General features: G+C 44.7%; 1 protein-coding gene and 1 pseudogene across 3 annotated transcripts; one reads left to right on the forward strand and one right to left on the reverse strand.

The window, feature by feature from the left end:
- The first annotated feature begins 2889 nt into the window (after positions 1-2889).
- KNSTRN (kinetochore localized astrin (SPAG5) binding protein) lies at positions 2890-15535 on the forward strand. Of its 3 annotated transcripts, none has more exons than XM_040492284.1 (10): positions 2890-3451; positions 3667-3761; positions 6873-7002; positions 7741-7788; positions 9437-9542; positions 9760-9853; positions 12589-12660; positions 12845-12906; positions 13682-13756; positions 14729-15535. In XM_040492284.1, the coding sequence occupies exons 1-10, from the start codon at positions 3087-3089 to the stop codon at positions 14858-14860; spliced, it is 1179 nt and encodes a 392-aa protein (XP_040348218.1). In that variant the 5' UTR covers positions 2890-3086; the 3' UTR covers positions 14861-15535. The 3 variants fall into 3 exon arrangements, with proteins under 3 accessions (XP_040348218.1, XP_040348220.1, XP_040348219.1); XM_040492286.1 differs by having other exon boundaries at positions 2892-3477; XM_040492285.1 differs by having other exon boundaries at positions 2893-3472.
- On the reverse strand, positions 11395-12455 carry LOC121041508 (heterogeneous nuclear ribonucleoprotein A1-like; annotated as a pseudogene).
- Positions 15536-20752: the final 5217 nt, after the last annotated feature.

Raw genomic sequence — 20752 nt, forward strand, 5'->3', positions numbered from 1 at the left:
ACACCCATGACTCCTAAGAGTCTATCTCCAAGCCAGACTCTCCTCTGGGCTGAAAGCCTATTTCAAACTGCCTACTTGACAACTCCACTTGAGTGTCTGAGAGGCATTTCAAGTTTACCTTGTTCAAAAAAGCTCTCAATCTCCCAGCAACACAAAATAGTGACTCTATCCACAGTTATTCAAGCCTGGGAGTTATCCTTAAGATCTCCCTCTCCCCTGCCCCTCCTTCTCCCGTATCCAGTCCAACACGGAGTCCTGAAATTCTACCCTCCAAAAGCTGTCTTAAATGTGTCTGCTTCTTTTCCATCACTGTGGTGTCTGAATGGGGTCTCTGTCTGATTGGATGGGGGCCCCCAAATGTGGGGCCAGTGGCATGGGCAGTGAAAGTGATGAAGTTTAGGGTGATGGGGGGGTTCGTGGGGTCTGGAGCCATTGGCCAAGAAAGAGTTCTGGAAGATGTCTTTGGTGCAAAAAGGTGATTTTATTAAAGCACAGGACAGGACCCGTGGGCAGGAAGAGCTGCACTGGGGTCCTGACGGGTCATTCACTATATACCCTCAGGTCAGGATTAGAGTAAGTATCTAAGGAATTTTGGAAGCAAGATTTCCAGCACCTTGAAGGACTAGCTGTTGCTAGGGAAATGCCATTTATTACCATTTAGTAAAACCTCAGTCATGAGACCCTTCTGATGTGTATCAGGGGGCCATGAGCTTGGAGTATGATTGCCAGCGTATATCTTGGGGCGTTGAGATAAAGGAAGTCGACTTACAGGGTCCTCTAGTTTGGGATAATGTTAAACTAAGGTTCTCTTTGTTCCCAGCAAAGTGTCATCCTTGAGGCAGCTGAGCTCCTAGAGGGAGGTCACTCTGCCGATTTCAAGGACTTGTCAGTGGGCTGTCGGCAGTAAGGGAATTTAATTTTTCATTTGCCTTAGTTTCCCACCTTACCATGGCAAGCACTTAAACCCCTTTCCTTTGTTCTTGGGTAGCTGGGACTGTCCAAGGAATATCACACATATTCCACCTGGGGGGCAGGTGTGCTGGCCTGTATTTTACCCTCAACCTACCTCATGGTCCCTCATCAAAAGGATTCACCTGAGGCAGAACGAAGGCTATGGAAGGTTATGGAATACACCGCAAAGGAGCAGTGGGCAGGACAGCAGAGGGGCTGTCTGAAACAAGGCAGTGGGTGGGGGCTGTTTTTAAAGGCAGAAGGTGAGGAGGTGTATGGACTATGGAATTTTCCCTGCTTTGGTAACCGTGCCTAGTTGTAAGCAGCCCATTGGGTAGTTAGGGCCTATGGATATTTTGAGGTGGGTGGCCTGTCGGGCCGGTCAGGTGGTTGCTCTGGGCCCTTTCCACATTGTGTCTCTCAAGGCTGTTTGCCTAGAAGCGGTCTCTACAATCCTCACTGCTACCACCAGCCTTGCGGCCAGGCCACCATCATCTCTCATTTGAATGATTACAGTAGCCTCCCAGCCATCTCCCTAGTTTTGCCCTTGCCCCCCTTCAATCCATTCTCCATGAAGTAGCCAGAGTCAGCTTTTTAAAATATAAATTGAATAACACTCTACTGCTCTAATATTTCAATGACTTCCCATTACTCTTAAGGATCAAATCTCATCTCTTTACCTTTGGCCTGTAAAGCTTGCTATTTGACTACTTATCTCTCCGGCTTTATCTGTACCACTTTCCTCCTCTGTGTCAGCCTTTCTTGCTCAATCCTGCTTTGGGACTTTGCATTTGTCCTCCCTTCTACCTACCCCACATTGTTCATCAGATTAACTCCCACTCATCTTTCATCAATCAAACATAAGCGTTTTCCCTCACTATTCGATTTCAATTGGGTTTCCCAGGCTTTTGCTGCCATAGCAGTGTAGAAAATGTTGAGGTTCGGAGCCAATGGCCAAGAAAGAATTCTTGAGACATCTTCAGTGCAAAAAGGTGGTTTTATTACATCACAGGGACAGGACTTGTGGGCAGAAAGAGCTGCACTGAGATTGTGAGGTGTGGCCGATTATACACTTTCAAGTTGGGAGGGGGTTAGGAATAGCACAAGCCTCCAAGGTATTTTGAAAACTTTGAAGGTTTCCAGGATTCTGAGGCTAGGAAAAGTTAATTTATTACTGTTTAGTAAAATCTCAGCCATAAGACCCTTCAGATGTATATCAGTGGGTCATATTCTTGGAGGATGATTGCTAACATACATTTGGTGTGGGGGGGGGGGGGTAGAGATAAAAGAAGTTTCCAAAGGAATTTTTATATGTTAGAGTAGACGTACAGGATCCTGGAGGTTGGGTAATGTTAAGCTAAGATTGTCTTTTGCCCTTAGCAAAGTGTCATCAAAGCAGCTGAGTTCCTAGAGAAATGTCACTCTGCCTATTTCAAGAACTTGTCAATGGGCTATCGGCAGTGAGGAAATTTAACTTTTCATTTGCCTTTGTTTCCCACATCAATTGTACATTGTGGTTTTCCTTCATAGTTTTACTACAGTTGGTAAATATGTATTTATTTGGTTTTCTTCCCCCCACTTAATTGAGGTGTAACTAGTGTTTGTGTGATTATTTATCATTTTCTATATTGTAAACTCCGGGAAGGCAGAGCCAGTCAGTCTGGGTATTTGTTGCCCCACCCCCATCTGTCCTGTTAGAAGAACGGTCTGGCACACAGCAAATGCTCAATAAATATTTATTGCGCGAAATGAATGAGTGCTTTAAGAGCTTGAGTACCCTCCCCTATTCTCTAGGAGTAGCTCTGAATCTCTTCTTAAAATCTGGGTAAGTCTTGGGGTACCTGGCTGGTCCAGTTGGTAGAGAATATGGCTCTTGATCTCAGGGTCATGAGTTCAAGCCCCAGGTTGGGGGTAGAGCTTACCTTTTTTAAAAACGGGGGCGGGGGGGGGGGGGGAATCTCCATGTGTTATTAAAGTTAGGACTGAGGGCAAGTGCCTGAGATATTTCTGTCCACAGATCCTCTTTAAACGTCACCTACCACTCACCACTCTCTGCCTATCCAAGTGCTCTGCGCTGTCGCCAATCAGCATGCAATCTCCCTAACAATCATGGACCAAATAAAGAGGATTGTGGCATGGACTCTAAACGTGACCGCATTTGCGTCTCAAGCCAGGAATATGACGCCCACAGCTCATTGCTCCTTCCAGGCCCGCAGAGTGCACCACTTCCCTCCCCTGCCCAGACCTGGGGGCTCCAACACCCAAAGCCTAGGAGCCCAGGCTCCGGCCATTCTTCTGACCGGCCGTACAGCATGGCAGCCCCCAAAGGCGTGGCCCCGGGCACAGATAGACGTACAACATGGCCGCCTACAGGGAGCACACCGCACGCCCTCCCGCCCGGCCACCGGAAGTTTCCGTTTGAAAGCCAGGCGGCAGACCGGGTTGCTGGTGCGGCAGTTACTGCGGAGCAGCTTTTGAACCAGAGCGACGAGGGCTGCGAGTAGGAGCTACAGGCGCCTGGGTTCGGTTGTCCCGGGGCGAGAGACGGGGCTGGATGTCGGAGGCGGGCGGGATGTATGGACTGGGAATGGAGAATTTTCTTTCTCCCGACTTCTTCCCCGGGCCCGGACAGGCCAGGTCGCCCTCTCCCGGGGCCTTCCACCTGCTTGGGCCCCCTGGCCCACCCCAGGCTAACATTCGATTCGCACCTTCCAGGGCCCAGCCTTGCCGCCTCGTTACGATGACCAGCGTGGTTAAGACAGTGTACACCCTGCAGCCCCCCGCTGTGCAGAGCGGCGGCCTGCCGGCAGGTGGGTATCAACGCCGCCCTGCGAACTCGCGGAGGAGGTCTAGCCTAGGAGTATGAGGGCTTAGATCGGCGGCCTGGAAAGGGGAAGGGCATTCCGTTGGCTCTGACAACCTGCTAACTCCCCCGAAACCTGGCTAAAGTGCTGATTGTTCCACAATATTATTTCCTCAAGCTAGGAATCTCTTGTTAAGCAATTGCTCGTTTTGTTTCCAGAGTTGGGCTATCTGGCTGGACCGGATTTGTTACCTGGGAGAAGAGAGGAGAGTCTGATTCTTAGAGAGAGGCCCTGGGGTTCACCCACGTCTAGTTCACATTTGTAACTGCACAGTGTCTCTTATGTAGTATGTTCTCAGTGTTTGTTGGGTGAAATGAGAGAGAGGGGCCAGGCCTAGCTGGAGTTTTCCACAACCTTGGGAGAAGAGATAGGATTAAAAACAATTTTTGATTCCTTTGACAATCCTGCTTTGTGTTACTGGGCTTGTGGTTGGAAGTCATCTCCTACAATCTGCAGTTGTCCAGCTGCGTAATCTGGAGAGCGTAGCATATAATAGACTTCAAACATCAGAACCTGTTGTGGGAGATTTGGAAACAGCTTTATGAAGACTCCTTTCCAGGAGACTGCCACTGGTGGGTGAACAGTAACAGGATTGATCTGTGAGGTAAACAGGCTTGTCTCCAAAGGCTTAAAGGTTGTTTTTGTTTGTCTCATGTGGCCTCAGAACACCTAAATGGTAATCTGGCTTCAGCAGGACTAGGAGTCTCTGGGGGAGCTGGAGCCTGGCCCCTTTACCCTGCCTTTCCCTTGGAGAACAGTGACCATCCTTGGAAAATGACAGGCTCTCCCCAGACAAGTTGGGAGTTTTCATCTCAGTTTTCTGTCCCTGTCCCAGCTTTACGATCATATATGACCGAAACAGTTTAATGTTTTAAGGCGATCTCCTAGGTTTTTTGTTTTGATTTTGGGCATCGACTCGTTTCTAAGTTTTAGTTTTCCAACTAGGTAGCATACACATGTTAAAAATCCAAAGTTAGAAAACAATCTGCGGTGAAGAACGAGTCTCCCTTCCTTGACACCAGCCACCCAGTTCTCCTCCTTAGCGCCTCTCATTTCAAGAAGACAGTCTTTGTTAAATCCTGCTAAATTTTTCCTACAATGCAGCCCTTAGGTTCTAGCAAGTACGGATTATTTGGATCTGCTTCCAGTCAACGAAGAGTGTTAATTTTGATCAGTTTACTATTAAGACCCTTTCTCATGGGATATATTTGTTACCGTGTAGAACTTCATACCTGAAATAGGATGTTCCCCCAGGATTACCTTTTACTTCAGACAAAGACCTGGGGCACCTGGCTGGCTTACTTGGTAAAGCATGTGACTCTTGAGCTCAGTTCTGAGTTCAAGCCCCACATTGGGCATGGAACCTACTTTAAAAAATAAATAAATAAAAACATGCGTACTTCAGAGACTTCAAAAAGAACCATTTTTTTCAACATATGAAGTTTATCGTCAAATTGGTTTCCATACAACACCCAGTGCTCATCCCAAAAGGTGCCCTCCTCAATACCCATCACCCACCCTCCCCTCCCTCCCACCCCCCATCAGCCCTCAGTTTGTTCTCAGTTTTTAAGAGTCTCAAAAAGAACCATTTTAATCTTTGCTTTGTGGGCACGAGAATGGAATATAGGGTATAAGTGCCCAGTGAGTGTACCTATAAATGAAATCATTTGTCAGCCTGAGAAATCATATTTATTCCAAACTATTGTGCAGCTAAAGTCATCACAACAAAATCTGTGTCAAATACAGATATCAGTTTCCTAACGCCTGTGATCCAGTGCTTTGTACCTCGTTTCTTCAACTTGATTTGTTACAGCCCTTAATTTAGGTCAAGCTGAAGGAGCCATTTTACACTGAGCAAAGTGAAAGTTGGTTTAAATTAGAAAATCCGTGGGGGGAGAGGTGGTGAGGCAGCGTGTAACTCCAGAACATGTTACTTGAACTTGCTGTGGTCTATAAATGGTAAAAAGACTGTGTGGCTGGCATAGGGACTAGGGGGAAATGCTCCTCTCTGGGGCAGAAGCATGTCATGGCAGGGCCACTTCTCAGGTTATCTGGCAGTACCCTAGCAAGATAAGAACAGAATGTCAACTAATGAATTCACTTAATGAATAAACAAAAGGGCTGAAGTAAAGGCAATCATCATGAAAAGGGGAAAGAAGGGGCACCTGGGTGGCTCAGTGGGTTAAGCGCCCAACTTTCAGCTCAAGACATGATCTCACGATTCATGAGTTCGAGCCCCATGTCAGGCTCTGTGCTGTGTGCTGACAGCTCGGAGCCTGGAGTCTGCTTAGGATTCTGTGTCTCCCTCTCTCTCTGCCCCCTGCCCCCCTCTTGCACATGCTTGCTCACTCCCTCCCTCCCTCTCTCAACAATAAATAAACATTAAGAAGTTAAAAAAAAAAAAAAAGGGCAGGGGGGTGGGGGAGAAGACTAGAGGAAATCATTCAGAAATGGTGTGTGAAATATCGTCAAGTGTGAAGTTCTGAAGTGTTCTATATGTTCAGCTAGTGGGTACCAAACCCCTGTTAATATGCCAGATACTCTCTAGGCGCTAGGGACACAAAGACGTCTCAGAGTATTTAGGGAGACTGGTCAAAACAAGTGTGTGGCAGTTCAAAGAGAACCTCATAGCAGTTTGAGTGTAGCCTTGGGAGAGCAAACTGAATGCTTAGGAGCTTAACAAGGTGGTTCAATTCCACTGGAGACGGATGAAGGATTCAGCTGTGTTTTGCTCTGCTGACGGCCACACTGGCTCGCATTTGGCTCTTTGCTTGTATCAGCCTCCACTTTCACATCTGTGCCCTCTGACCGTTCACTTTGCTGCACCATCAAGCTTTTGGCTGTCCTCAAACACATTGCACTGTCACATTCGAAGAGTTTTAGTTTCCATCCCCGATTATTCTCGAACTCTTATTCTTCTGAATTGATCTCCACGAGTTGTGGTTGGCCAGAATGAAAATCCAAGTGTCCGACGACCTGGAACAGAACCGTTTGTTATAGAGTCACAGCTATTGGGTCATGGTGCTTGAGTCTTCACCCGCTTGCTTTCCTTTGCAGACACACAAACTCGAGCCCCTTCTAAGAGCCTCTTACCAGTGAAGTCCAAAGAAGTGGATGTTTCCAGGCTTCATTCAGGAGGTGCAGAGAACGATGTTACAAAAATCATCAAACCAAAACGAGAGAACGGGTGAGAGAGCATTGGTATCCAGTGAGAACCTCTTGCTAGAAATTACTCAGCATCAAGATTTAGAAAGTAGGGTTTTTGAGAGCACAGGGCAGCGGGAGTCAGTGACCCAAAGCAGTCGATCAGTTCTGAAGAGGCCCAGCAAGGGTTAAGATAAGAGGTACTCTTTCCTCTCTCACCACTTGCTCTGAGTGTGCAGACAGCAGTACTGTGGCCAAACAACAGCCCTAAGTGGTGGTCGGAGTGGGTGGGGCTGCTTGCTAGCCTAGGTTGCTGGTCTGAGCACAGTCCAGCCCAGGGAAGTGTGTGCCCCTCCCTCTTCTCAGTTCCCATAGAAGCAAGGTTGACATGAGATAATTACACCGTTTTGAGCAGCAGCAGGTCTGTCGGGTGGTCGAGGTGGTCAGGAGAGGAGTCCATTCCCTATTAATAGTCTGGGCTGAGACAAAAGTGCAAGGACCCTCAGAGCTTCTCAAGCGGCTGCTGTTGGCATTCTATGGAATCTCTGGTTCTTTCCTCAGAAAACCAAGCTCTTTGTTCTGCCTTGTTCACCACACACGTAACAATGCCACAAGTCTCTGATTTCTCTGTTGTTTCCTTTTTTAATTGAGGTATGTTATTAACACACATTATATTAGTTTCAGGTGTACAATATAATGATTAGGTATTTGTGTATGTTGCAAAATGATCACCACAATGAGACTAGTTAACATCCCGGTTTCTTTGTTTTTGCTCCTCTAGGCAGGTGAAAGCTGCAGACACTGCCTTTAGGAGGAACATCAGAAAAAGGTGAGCATCGGGGTAAATGAAAGCTGGCCACTATTTTGGGGTGGCGGATCTCAGTCGCGTACCTCAGAATCGCTCATGGGTTCTTGTAATGTGTTATAGTCTGGGTGCCATCCCAGAAAGTTGAGTGGAATTTTCAGGGATGAAGCACAGCCAAGTTTGAGAACCACTGTCAGGGCAAGGATCCGTGATGCTACCATCTTGAGAACCAGACGAGCTTTCTGGGCTCCATGCCAGGACCACTGCTAATTGGAAATCAAACCCAGCTAGATAGCCCATCTCCTATTGATGGCTCCTATTGAAGGCGTGAGCCTTCAGGATAGGAGGCACTGCATGTGGTTAGTGACTTTGAGATGGAGGTGATGGTGGTGGTGGTAGAATCCTGGGGAAGGATCCATCTCTCTGTTTGAGGCTAGCTTGGATGTTTTGCAGTCCTGAAGATGGAAATAGTGCAAGCTGGAAAGTTTGTAGACATAGGTTCTGATTCCAAATCTAATTCCAAATAGGTTCTAATTCCAAATCTATAATAGATTTGGGCATGTCTTAAAAGTTCTGAAGATAGGAGCACATGGCCAGCTTAGTCAGTAGAACAATGCGACTCTTGATCTCAGGGCTTTGAGTTCAAGCCCCACGTTGGGTGTAGAGATTACTTAAAAATAAAATCTTTAGGGGCGCCTGGGTGGCGCAGTCGGTTAAGCGTCCGACTTCAGCCAGGTCACGATCTCGCGGTCCGGGAGTTCGAGCCCCGCGTCGGGCTCTGGGCTGATGGCTCAGAGCCTGGAGCCTGTTTCCGATTCTGTGTGTCCCTCTCTCTCTGCCCCTCCCCAGTTCATGCTCTGTCTCTCTCTGTCCCAAAAATAAATAAACGTTGAAAAAAATAAAATAAAATAAAATCTTTAGGGTACCTGGGTGGCTCAGTCGGCTGAGCATCCGACTCTTGATTTTGGCTGAAGTCATGATCCCGGGGTCATGGGATCAAGCCCCACGTTGGGCTCTGTGCTGACTGTGGAGCCTGCTCAGGATTCTCTCTGTCTCACCCTCTGCCCTTCTCCCTCACTTGTGCTCTCTCTCTCTAAAAAGTACGGGGAAGCCTGGGTGGCTCAATCGGTTGGGCGTGACTCTTGATTTTGGCTTAGGTCATGATCTCATGGTTCTGAGATCAAGCCCAATGTTGGGCTCCGTGCTGATGGCGTGGAGCCTGCTTGGGATTCTCTGTCTCCTTCTCTCTGCCCCTCCCCCATGCTCTCTCTCTGTCTCTCTCAAAATAAACAACCAAAAAAAAAAAAAAGTAAATAATAAAACCTTAAAAAAATCATGAAGGTAAAATACTATTCAAGAAGGACTCTGAGGGCATCGGAAAGAGAGGTTAATATTGATCATAATGGCTAATATTTATTAGGTATTTACTGTGTATCTGTAGCTGTGCTAAGAATTATTACATGTATTCTCTCATTTTTCACAATAATGTTATGAGATGTGGGTATTACCCTAATTCTAGAAATGAGGAAACCAAGCCTCAGAGAGGTTATGTAGCTTACTGAAGGTCATAAACTATTAGATAATGCAGCCAAGATTCGAACTCCTGTTTGTGTGACCCTGTAACCCATTTTAACCCCTCCACTGCTTCATACAAGCACAATTATCATTACAGCTACAAGCCACTGAGCAAGCAGAAATCAGAGGAAGAGCTCAAGGATAAGAACCAGCTCTTAGAGGCCGTCAACAAGCAGCTGCACCAGAAGTTGACTGAAACTCAGGTGAGAGACCCACCAGACCTCTGTCATCACTGCACTGGGCAATGCATGGAATCCCGAGGGACGGCCCCTTGGGTGGGAGCAAGCTTGCGATGCCCAGGTGCCCAAGGGCAGAAGGGGAAGACACCGGGCTTGGGCTGTGGCTGTCCAAGAGTAAGGGCAGCAAAACCACCCCCGCAGAGTGGAACAGGCCTCATCTGTCTGCATGGCACCCCGATAGGGAGAACTACAGGACCTGACCCAAAAGGTGGAGCTGCTGGAGAAGTTTCAGGATAACTGTTTGGCAATTTTGGAGAGCAAGGGCCTCAACCCAGGTAAGAGACGGTACACAGTTGCCTTCAGAGGAGTCAGTGCACCTGCCGCCTCCTGGTCTGATTGTGGACTGGCTGTCAGGAGTTCGGCATGGCATCAGCTGGTCCATTTAGTGCAGGGGTTGCTTAGCAAAACCCTGAAGATTTGGAGGAGTTTTTCTTTCTTTTTTTAAAGATTTTTTTCTTTTTGTTTTTAAGTCATCTCTACACCCAATGTGTGGCTTGAGCTTATAACCCAGACATCAAGAGTCATATCCTCTACCGACTGAGCCAGCCAGGCACCCCTGGAGGAGCTTTCCTTTGTTCCCTTGTGATGTTGACTTAAACCAACAGAATTTCAGATAGTTGTAGAGAGAGGATTATCTCTTATCTGAACACTTTGTGCCATTCATTTGATGCTAACAAGTATGACCTTGCAAATAGATCAGAAATATTTCATTTCTTTCTTTTTTTTAATTTAAAAACTTTTTTTTTTACGTTTATTTTTGAGAGAGAAACACACACACAGCTCAAGCAGGTGAGGGGCAGAGAGAGGGGGAGACACAGAATCCAAATTAGGCTCTAGGCTCTGAGCTGTCAGCACAGAGCCCGACGTGGGCTTGAACTCACGAACATGAGAGATCATGACCTGAGCTGAATTCGGATGCTAACCAGCTGAGCCACCCAGGTGCCCCACATTTCTTTCAAGGCAGATAGCAAACAGGGTAAATTTCGCAGATGGGAAAAGATAGAGGTGACACTATTTCAAGAGTTCCTAAACCTGGCTGATCAACAGAATCACAATAGTTAAATGTGACTTTTTTTTTTTAATATTTGTTTATTTTCGAAAGAGAGAAAGACAGGCAGACAGCACATGAGTGGGGGAGGGGCAGAGAGCGAGGGAGACACAGAACCCCAAGCAAGAGCCAGGCTGTGAGCAGTCAGCACAGAGCCTGACGTGGGGCTCGAACTCAAGAACTGTGAGATCATGACCCGAGCTGAAGTTGGACACTTAATCCACTGAACCACCCGGGTGCCCCTTAAATGTGATTTCTATTCTGACCCTGTCCCTAGAAAGCAGAGTCTATAGCAAAGAGGGGCATAGAAAAAGGAATTGCCGAAAGACTGTACTCATACTGAGTTGAGGAGCCTGAGAATACCAGGTAAAGGGGCCCAGGCTTCTTTGAATTCAGGGACACTGGCTTTCAATGCTGCTGATTAACCTGTGCATTTTAGTATATATTCTTTATAGTCACCATATATGTTTTTGTATAATTTTAATTTGTGATATATATGCCCTACTTTTACCGAAAATAATAATTTATTAAGCCTGAAAAGATTTTTTTTTTTTAAAAAAAGACACATTTATTCAGCGTCGTGATCAGACTATTACATTTAGCAATCAACAGCATGGGTGCAAAAAAAAAATCTACATTAAAACCCTTTGTTGGAATGCTTTACACTTTCCACAGAACAAAAACTAAAATCACCTATGTTAAACAATTAGTCACAAATACAATCCTCGAGTTTTTGTCCATACACACGAGTATTGTCTAATAAATGTCTTCTTTGTAGCAGCTAGGCCCTGCCACCACTGTGCTTGGCTGAGTTCACAAATCTGTTGTAACCTGTAGCTTCCCTGTCACTTCTGTGGCTCTCCCCTCCTGCTAAGCTTTGTTTCCTGGCAGTAATTAAAACCTTCTGCCACTGCCATAGCTACTGCTGTTGCTGGAACCATCATAGCCACTTTGGTTTTGTGGTTTGGCAAAGTATTGGCCTCCACCATAGGGGCCAGAACTTCTGTCTCCAGAATTTGAAGACTGACTGTTGTAATTGCCAAAATCATTATAGCTTCCGCCACCTCCAAAGTTGCTTCCATCGATACCAAATCCGTTATAGCCATCCCCACTGCCACCATCCGCCATCACCTCGACTGCCACCAAAGCCACCTCACCCACTGAAGTTTCCTCCACGGCCAAAGTTGTCATTCCCACCAAAAACACCTCCACGACCACCACCGAAGTTTCCAGAACCACTTCGACCTCTTTGGCTGGAGGAAGCACTAGCCATCTCTTACTTAGATGAAACTTTCCTTACTTTACGGTTGTGGCCATTCACAGTATATAGTATATTTTGAATGACTATCTTGTCTACAGGGTCCTGGTCATCAAACGTTACAAAAGCAAAGCCTCTCTTTTTGCCACTGCCTCGGCCAGTCATGATTTCAATCACTTCAGTTTTCCCGTACTGTTCAAAATAATCTCTTAGATGATGTTCTTCAGTGTCTTCTTTAATGCCACTGACAAAAATCTTTTTCACAGTTAAGTGGGGACCAGGTGTTTGAGAAGCTTCTCTCGAGATAGCCCTCTTTGGTTCTGCTACTCTTCCATCCACCTTGTGTGGCCTTGCAGTCATGGCTGCATCTGTCTCTTCCACAGTGGCCTACGTGACAAACCCAAAGCCTCTGGAGTGCTTGGTGTTTGGGTCTGTCGTTGCCACACAGTCTTTGAGCATTCCCCATTGCTCAGAATGGCTCCTCAGACTCATCCATTGTCTCAAAGCTCAAACCTCTGATGAAAACCTTCTGTGGCTTTTTAGGCTCTTTGGGATACTCTGACTTAGACATGACAGCGGTGGGAGGGGAGACTTTAAGGATGCTTAAAGGCAGCATCTACAGGCAGAAAGCCTGAAAAGCTTTTAAAAATAGTTTTTTGTATTGTCAATGAAACAGAAAAATACAACCTTTGCATTTTCTCTAGACAGATTTTCTGCTGAGCTGAAGAGAAAGCAGATTAAACTTTTGACCATATACAAAACTAGAACAGAGGGAGGTAAAATAAAGCTCGGAGGGGGGGTGTAGGTGACCCTGCCAAGGTGAAAACTCAGGAGACAGTCAGGGACCAGACACTCAGAGAAGTTTCCCTCATGAGTATTCCTATACTTGTCCGTGGAGGGGTTTTTATTTCTGTTTAAGGTGCAGTTCCCTAAGCAAGCTGACTCTGTTGTTTGTATCAGTTTTAGGCAGTGAGACCCTGGCGTCACGGCAAGAAGCCACCACAGATCACACGGACTCTATGGTGAGGGCATGGGTGTGAGTATTTGGGGGCCAAGGGACCACGGGTCTCTGCACAGCTAAGAAAGTCTCTGCCATGTGCCCAGCAAACCCGAGGAAGCAGCCTTTGTTTTCCATGATAGTGGAAGAGAGCCGTGGATATGTACTCGAAAAGCATATTTTACTGGAAGGCAATTTTGTGCTTACAGATATGAGTGGGTCTGAGTTGAAAATATGCTACTTTGAGACACATAATAGGATGAACCTGTAGAGAGAACTTTCTGGTTTCTCTGTTCTCCACTTTACCAAATTTCTCCCCTTACCCATTTACTGAGAACTGTATGATGGAAAGGTGCAGCCTGAATTAAATTCGGCTTCTCTTTGGTTCTCTCGCAAAGTAGGAAGGTAGTTGTTCAGGGTTAAGTCTTTTGAGCTTCTCTGACTTCTTCACCAGGAAGATCAGTGGTCATATTAGAATAATAGAATACTCGAGATGGAAGCCTTCCTCCCGTCCCACAGGCTAGTAGTCACCTCTCCGGTGGCTACTGTGTTTTGACCCCATTGGCTGTGTAACATAGAGCACCTGGAAGTGGGGTAATCTGTCCATCCTGTGGGAGTTCCTCCGGGGTGCCCACTAGAGAGCCTGCCACAAGTGGGGCACTCAATAGATGACTGAGCTAAGGGAAGGCTTGTTAGCAATCATCTAGCCAACTTTCATTTTATATAAAGAGATTAGTTTATATAAAGCAAGTTTTCACCTATCAATAAAGATTTGTTATCACACTGTACTTTCCTTTTAGTTGCTACTGGAAACTTTGCAAGATGAGCTGAAGCTTTTTAATGAAACAGCCAAAAAACAGATGGAGGAGTTACAGGTGAGAGACAGATGTCACCCTGAGTCAGGATTACCATTTCCTACCACAGTAGGTGGATCTGTGGAGGACTCTTTCTTATTTACCTATTTATTTATCTTTAACAAACCACTTTTTAATGATAATGGATTTACCGAAGAGTTGCAAAGATAATACAGAGAATTCCATTCCCTTAATGTTAACACCATATATTATCATAGTACATTTATCAACATTAAAAAACCAACATTGATGTGTTACTCTTAACTAAATTCTGAGACTTCATTTGTTTTCACCACTTTTTTTCAACCAGTTTTCTCTTCCTCTTTTTTTTTTTTTTTTTTTAAATTTTTTTTCAACGTTTATTTATTTTTGGGACAGAGAGAGACAGAGCATGAACGGGGGAGGGGCAGAGAGAGAGGGAGACACAGAATCGGAAACAGGCTCCAGGCTCCGAGCCATCAGCCCAGAGCCTGACGCGGGGCTCGAACTCCCGGACCGCGAGATCGTGACCTGGCTGAAGTCGGACGCCCAACCGACTGCGCCACCCAGGCGCCCCCAGTTTTCTCTTCTAAAGATGCAGAAATGTTCACAGCTACAGGGCTTGAGGCGATGTGCAAACACTAGATGGCTCAAAGTAAGAGGTGGGCCTGTGCAAACTGTGCTCTGGAAACTTGGTTATCTCAAGGAAACCTGGAATAGGAAACCCAGATTCTTGGGTCTGGACTTCTTTGGATTGGTTGGAAGAATCATGGGATAGTACACTGGAACCTAGAGGATTTCGTGGCTCCACTTTAGATATAGGAGAGAGACCATCCCTAAAATGAGCACAGATGTACAAATTTAAGGTAGAAAATACAATGTCTGTCAGTATTCTAATGGTCTTCCTCAATGGAAGAGAAGTATCATGTCCTGAGATGGTATTGTCTCCCATGTGAATCAAAGTTTTGTGGGTGTTTGTTTTGTTTGTTTCTTTTTGAATGTCTTTCCATGCAGGCCTTAAAAGTAAAGTTGAAGATGAAAGAAGAAGAGCGGGCCCGGTTCCTAGAGCAGCAGACATTATGTAACAGTCAAGTGCATGATTTTACAATAGCCCTTGAGGAAATGGAGCAGCTATTGGAAATGTGATAAAAAGCAAGTGACCAGCCGGCTCCCTCTTGGGGTTAAACTCTCAGAGGAAGCCACTTAGGACATCTGCTTCTTGGCCATGACCTTCTAGGACTCACCATCCCCAGAATGAAAACAGTTTCTGCAGTAGGATTAAGGACAGTTGATGCCGGAATGGCGGTTCCTCCTTAAACAAGTGTTCCCAGCCTTTCAGATTGGTCGGCTCTCCTGAACCTCACATGTACATAACTGAGGCCTACGAAGAGGGGGTGCCTGGAAACTTGGATCAACCTTCTACGCAACAAAGCGGCAAGCCATTAGAATCAGACCAAATCAGTCATAGTCAGAGGATCCCAAAGGTAACATTCAGATGTGTAGGAAGAAAGCCTTAATTGTACAGCGGAGCACAGATGCTCCACAGGAGACATCACTGAGAAGCCATACTAGACTTTCTAACTTGGAACACATTCTGTCTCATCCCGGTTGGGCTCTATACCTCATTGTAAATCAATGAACTTGAAGTTACTTAAGATGGCTTAATAAATGGGGGTGAAGGTATAGATAGCAATAACACCTACCTGAAACCGTACACCTTGGAGCTTTTAATCTAAATCACTTCCGTTTTTTGGGTTTGGTTTTGGTGATTTTTACGAAGTGCTACTTTTAAAATAAATAATTCTATAACTGTCCGGACTACACACTGAGAAATGGAAATAGCCTTTTAACTTGTGTGTCCACTGAACACTCTTGAGCTAATCTAGTTAACACAGTCAAGACACTGATTTAACCCAGAATATTTTTCTTCTATTAAGTGCCCTGTGGCTAGCCCTGCCGTCTTCCAGGAGCAGTAGCCTTCTGCGGGTGTGCCCTTTTAGAGCAGTGGGTGCCAGACTCCATCCACCAGGCATGTGTCACTAGCTGCCTGTGTCTTCCCTATATTCTTAAGCACGGTCACGGACTGCTGTTTGCACAGCCAGTCCTGGACCTGGCCCCGTGGATCTTTAGTCAGCTGAAGTCTGTGGCAGGCTTCCCTGCTGGTTTACTAAAGGCACAGCTATTTTCATTTCTTAGTTGATCGAGGCAGACTTTGGCTTTGGCTGTCTTCCTTTTTTTTTTTTTTTTTTTAATGTGTATTTACTTTTTTTTAATGTTAATTTCATTTTTGAGATAGAGCGTGAGTAGGGGAGGGACAGACAGAGAGAGGGAGAGCAAGAATTGAAGCAGGCTCCAGGTTCTGAGCTGTTAGCACAGAGTCCTATGCGGGGCTCGAACCCATGAACCATGAGATCATGACCTGAATGAAGCCGAACACTTAACCAACTGAGCCGCCCACGCCTCCCGGCTATCTTCCATTTTTTTCCTGCATCTCCCAATTTCTTCACCAAACTCCCATCTACTCTTGAGCATTGAGTCTGCCACCCAATCAGAGCAAGTAACACCTCCACCCTAACTTTCAGGGATGGCTAAATTTCTTTGCCTTCATACAAAAACATTCACACAGTTGGTTATGTCCCAAAAATTATGAAGGGGAAACCCAGTTACATAATTCTCACCAGTGATAAGGACTGAATATTCTACCCATTTTCAAAATGTTGACAGTTTAAAAGATTGTTTATCCAAATAATTTGAAATTGGCATTTCTGGCCAAAAAAAAAAAAAAAGTTCTACTTCTTGGAAGGAGACGAGGGGAAACTCAGCTGTGGGATCCTTACCTCCTTGTCGGGCCTCCCTAGTTAACACCTAGGAATGTAACTCAGTGGCTGTGACTCATCTTTCCCAGCACAGAAACTCCATTTACTCGTAGCTTGGGCTCCCAAGGGGCCTTCACCTCACTGTTCTTTGCACTCCCAAATGGCGTTTCTGCACTCTTGCCTTTGCCCGTTCCCTCCAATTTCTGCTCCATCTGCCTTTTGTACATGTGGAGGTGTTCTGGGTGTTTAATCTGATCTGGAGCCTGGATGAATTCATATATGTTATATTAACTCCGCAAATAGTGATCTGTACCCTCCACTTTGCTGGATGCTATAGGAAACTTTAACACAGCATGGCATTCTTAACCTCAAAGATGCTTGTGATCTATTTGGTAAGACAACGTGCCGGTGACATGTAAGTTAAATAACAAGCAGCAATACTTTACTAACAGGGTTGTGTGATAGAGTTGTGTACTCTAATAGTTAACCCTGGGCTAATTTGGTGGAAGAAGGCTTGATGGAGGAGGTAGAACAAAGATTGAAGGAAGAGTAACATTTGGAGAGGCTAGCTAGAAAGTTAAGGACCTTCCAGGTTGGTGAACACGTGGAGGTCTGGGGAGAGCAGCAAGCTTAGGCCATGGGAGCCTCACTTCCTTTCCCCACTCTTTGCCCTATGCCCTATGCATCTCTTCTGCCTGGCTGTTCCTGAGTTCCAGCCTTGTGTGGTAACCCAATCATCTAGTAAATAAAATGTTTCTCTGAGTCTGTGAGCTGCTGTAGCAAATTAAACCTGGGGAGGGGGTATCATTGGAACTTCAGGGGGAAAGAGTCATGAAATGTCCAGATGAATCTTGGAGAAATGAGTATGGGAAACTAGGCTTGTTCAGAGGGTTCAAGATGAGAGGGGATTATGTCTGACACTTAAGTGAGCACTTGTAATATGCCATCCATGGTGTTTTTACATGTTCCTCCTTATCGTACTTCTTAGGTAGTCTTCATTACCATCACAAGGTAAACACTATTACCTCCTTTTACAGCCAGGGAAATAGGCACCGAGAAGTTAGGTTGGTTTGCCCAAGGTCAAACAGCAAGCAAATACTGGAGAAAGATTTGAGCCAGGGAATAGTGGGGGCAGGGACGTACATGGTGTTAGTAGAAGTCATGAAGATCCTTAAATGCCAGGCTAAGAGGTGGATTTTTGTCATCCAGGCTAGAAGTTTCCAAACTTTCCCTAGTGTCTTAGTAATATTTATGACACCTGAAGAAATACCTAATGGTTCTATTTTAAGTAGTGAGATCCATCAATTTAGTAGGTATTTGAAAAAATAATGTACATAAATCTAAGAGAAAAATTTCATTGCTTTTTTTAGTTAGTTAGTTAGTTAGTTATTTACTTAAGCAATCTCTACACCCAATGTGGGGCTTGAATTCGTGACCCCAGGAGCAAGAGTCACCTGCTCTTCCCACTGAGCCAGCCAGGCGCCCTGTGTTTCATTTTTAACTAACTATAATTACTCACTAATGCAATCATCCATGCAAAATGAACAAACTTTTAAGACTCTCTAAAAGCAAGGAGTTTTATTAGAGCCCAAGTAAGAACAGCTGCCCAGACATCATGCTTTTCACAGGGAAGGTGTTCCAGAGAATGAACAGTTTTTACATTGAACAGTTTTTGCGTTGTTAAATTTTTTTTTACATTTTGTAAAAGCTCAAAAGATAATAGCTTAACATACAGGTATGAATCATGAATTTTATGAGTTTAATGAGTTTACTGTCAAGGAGCACAGAGAGTAGGAGTATTAATTGATATCTTAAGAACAAGATATTTTTCCTTTAGGGCTTCGGATGTACAATGTATGCTTGGTTGGCCATAAATCAGGCTTATATGAAGGTTTATATGAAGTTTATGTACATGCTGATTTATAAATCTAAAATGTCTTTCCTTATGTTTCAGGCTTTTAGAAAAGCTTTTTCTCTCACCAGAACGTTAGGCACTGCTTAACTTCTCAAACCATGGAATCAAGTTGGACACTACCACCTTCTTTCCCTGTTTGACATTGAAAGGAACCTAAATGACCTAATGTTGAAACTGACCTACTTCAAGCTAGTAGTAACTATATTTTCTAATAGATGTCAAGTATCACTGTGATTCACCCCAAAGCTTAAAATATCCATGGTATCCCTCTGAGTTTGCTGCCCATGGGTACCTTGGCTCACATTCTGGAAACCACAGATCTAGGCAATAATGAATGCCTGAGAAATTTTCAGCAGGCAGTCATCGTACTATTTTAGAAAAATGAATCCAGCATTGGTGTTAAAGATGGATGGCGGGATTGAGACAGGAGTGTCAAGGACATCAGGAAAACAGAAATGAAATGTGTTAGGGCCATGACAGCAAAGGTGTAAGGGAAGATTTGAAACACAAGAAAGCTACACGAATTACAGATGACCCTTGAACAAGGCAGAGGTAAAGAACACTGACCCCTCTCCCATGGGTGCAGCTGAAAATCTATATCACTTTAAAAAAATGTTAGAATTTTTATTAGGTGAGATGTATTTATTTTAAGTAATCTCTACGCCCAACATGGGGCTCAAATTTACAAGCTTGAGATCAAGAGTCACATGCCCTACCACCTGAGCTAGCCAGGCACCTTGAAAATCTGCATAGAGCTTTTGACTCCCCAAAAACTTTATTAATAACCTCTTGGCCTAACCAATAACATAGTTGGTCAACACCCATTTTGTATGTTTTATGTATCAATACTGTATATTTAAGGTAAGCTTGAGAAAAGAAAATGTTATTAAGAAAGTCATAGGAGAAAATACATTTACAGTACCATACTGTGTTGAAAATCAATATATAAGTGGACCCATGCAATTTCAAACCCATGTTCTTCAGGGGCCAACTCTAATGTATGGCACAAATTGTGGGGGGAAGAAATGTACATACTTAAGAGGTTTTCAGCAGGGGTGACAGTAAGAATTCTTTATAAAATAAGGAGGTGAAAACTTCAGTTTACAGCCCATCCCTAGCCAGATGGGTATGTGTTGGAATCCCAGCCCAGGCACTAAAAAGTGGTCTTTGCAAATTACTTCTCTTAGTCTCATTTCTTTTTTTTTTTTTTTTTTTAAGTTTAATTTTTTAAAAAATTTTTTTCAGGTTTCTTTTTTTTCTCAATATAATTTATTGTCAAATTAGTTTCCATACGACACCCAGTGCTCATCCCAACAAGTGCCCTTCTCAGTGCCCATCACCCACTTTCCCCTCTTCCCCACCCCCCATCAACCCTCAGTTTGTTCTCAGTATCCGAGAGTCTCTTATGATTTGCCTCCCTTCTTCTCTGTAACTTTTTTTTCCCCTTCCCCTCCCCCATGGTCTGTTAAGTTTTTCAAGATCCACATATGAGTGAAAACACATGGTATCTGTCTTTCTCTGACTGTCTTAGTCTCATCTCTTATCAGTAGAGATAATACCTGTCTTGCTGGATTGTATTTCCCACACCTAACCTAACAAAGATTATATCAAAGTTCAAAATTTATCTTCAAATGATTCCCTTAATAATCTTGCTCTCATCTTCCACTATAGTGCTGGCTCTCAGTCTCTATCCTTGGTTCACACTTTTACCATGCCTTTGTAACCCTCAGATATTCAACTTCCTCTCCAATAGGCACTCCCAACTTTCATCCCTTCGGGCTACTGTCCATCTTCTGTTCACAGGCAAATTTCTTTTCTTTTCTTTTTTAAGATTTTATATTTGGGACACCTGGCTGGCTCAGTTGGTAAAGCACATGACTCTTGGTCTCTGGGTTATGAGGTCAAGCCCCGTGTTGGGTGTGGAGATTACTAGAAAATAATGGTTTTTAATGTTTATTTTTGAATGAGAGAGAAAGACAGTGTGAGCAGGGGAGGAGCAGAGAGAGAGGGAGATGCAGAACCCAAAGCAGGCTCCAGACTCCACCTGTCACAGTATAGAGCCCAAAGCGGGGCTCAAACCCACCAACCACAAGATCATGACCTGAGCCAAAGTTGGATGCTTAACTGACTGGGTCACCCAGCACCCCATTTTTGTTGTTGTTGTTGTTGTTGTTGTTGTTGTTGTTGTTGTTGTTGTTTTAAAGATTAAAAATTTTTAACATTGGCCTGGAGCCTGCTAGGGATTCTCTTTCTGCCCCCTCTGAATCGTGTGCATGCGCGTACACACCATTTCTCTCTCTCAAAAAA

This window comes from Herpailurus yagouaroundi, unplaced genomic scaffold (assembly GCF_014898765.1).
Source record: "Herpailurus yagouaroundi ecotype Mexico unplaced genomic scaffold, PumYag 184, whole genome shotgun sequence".
NCBI lineage: Eukaryota > Metazoa > Chordata > Mammalia > Carnivora > Felidae > Herpailurus > Herpailurus yagouaroundi.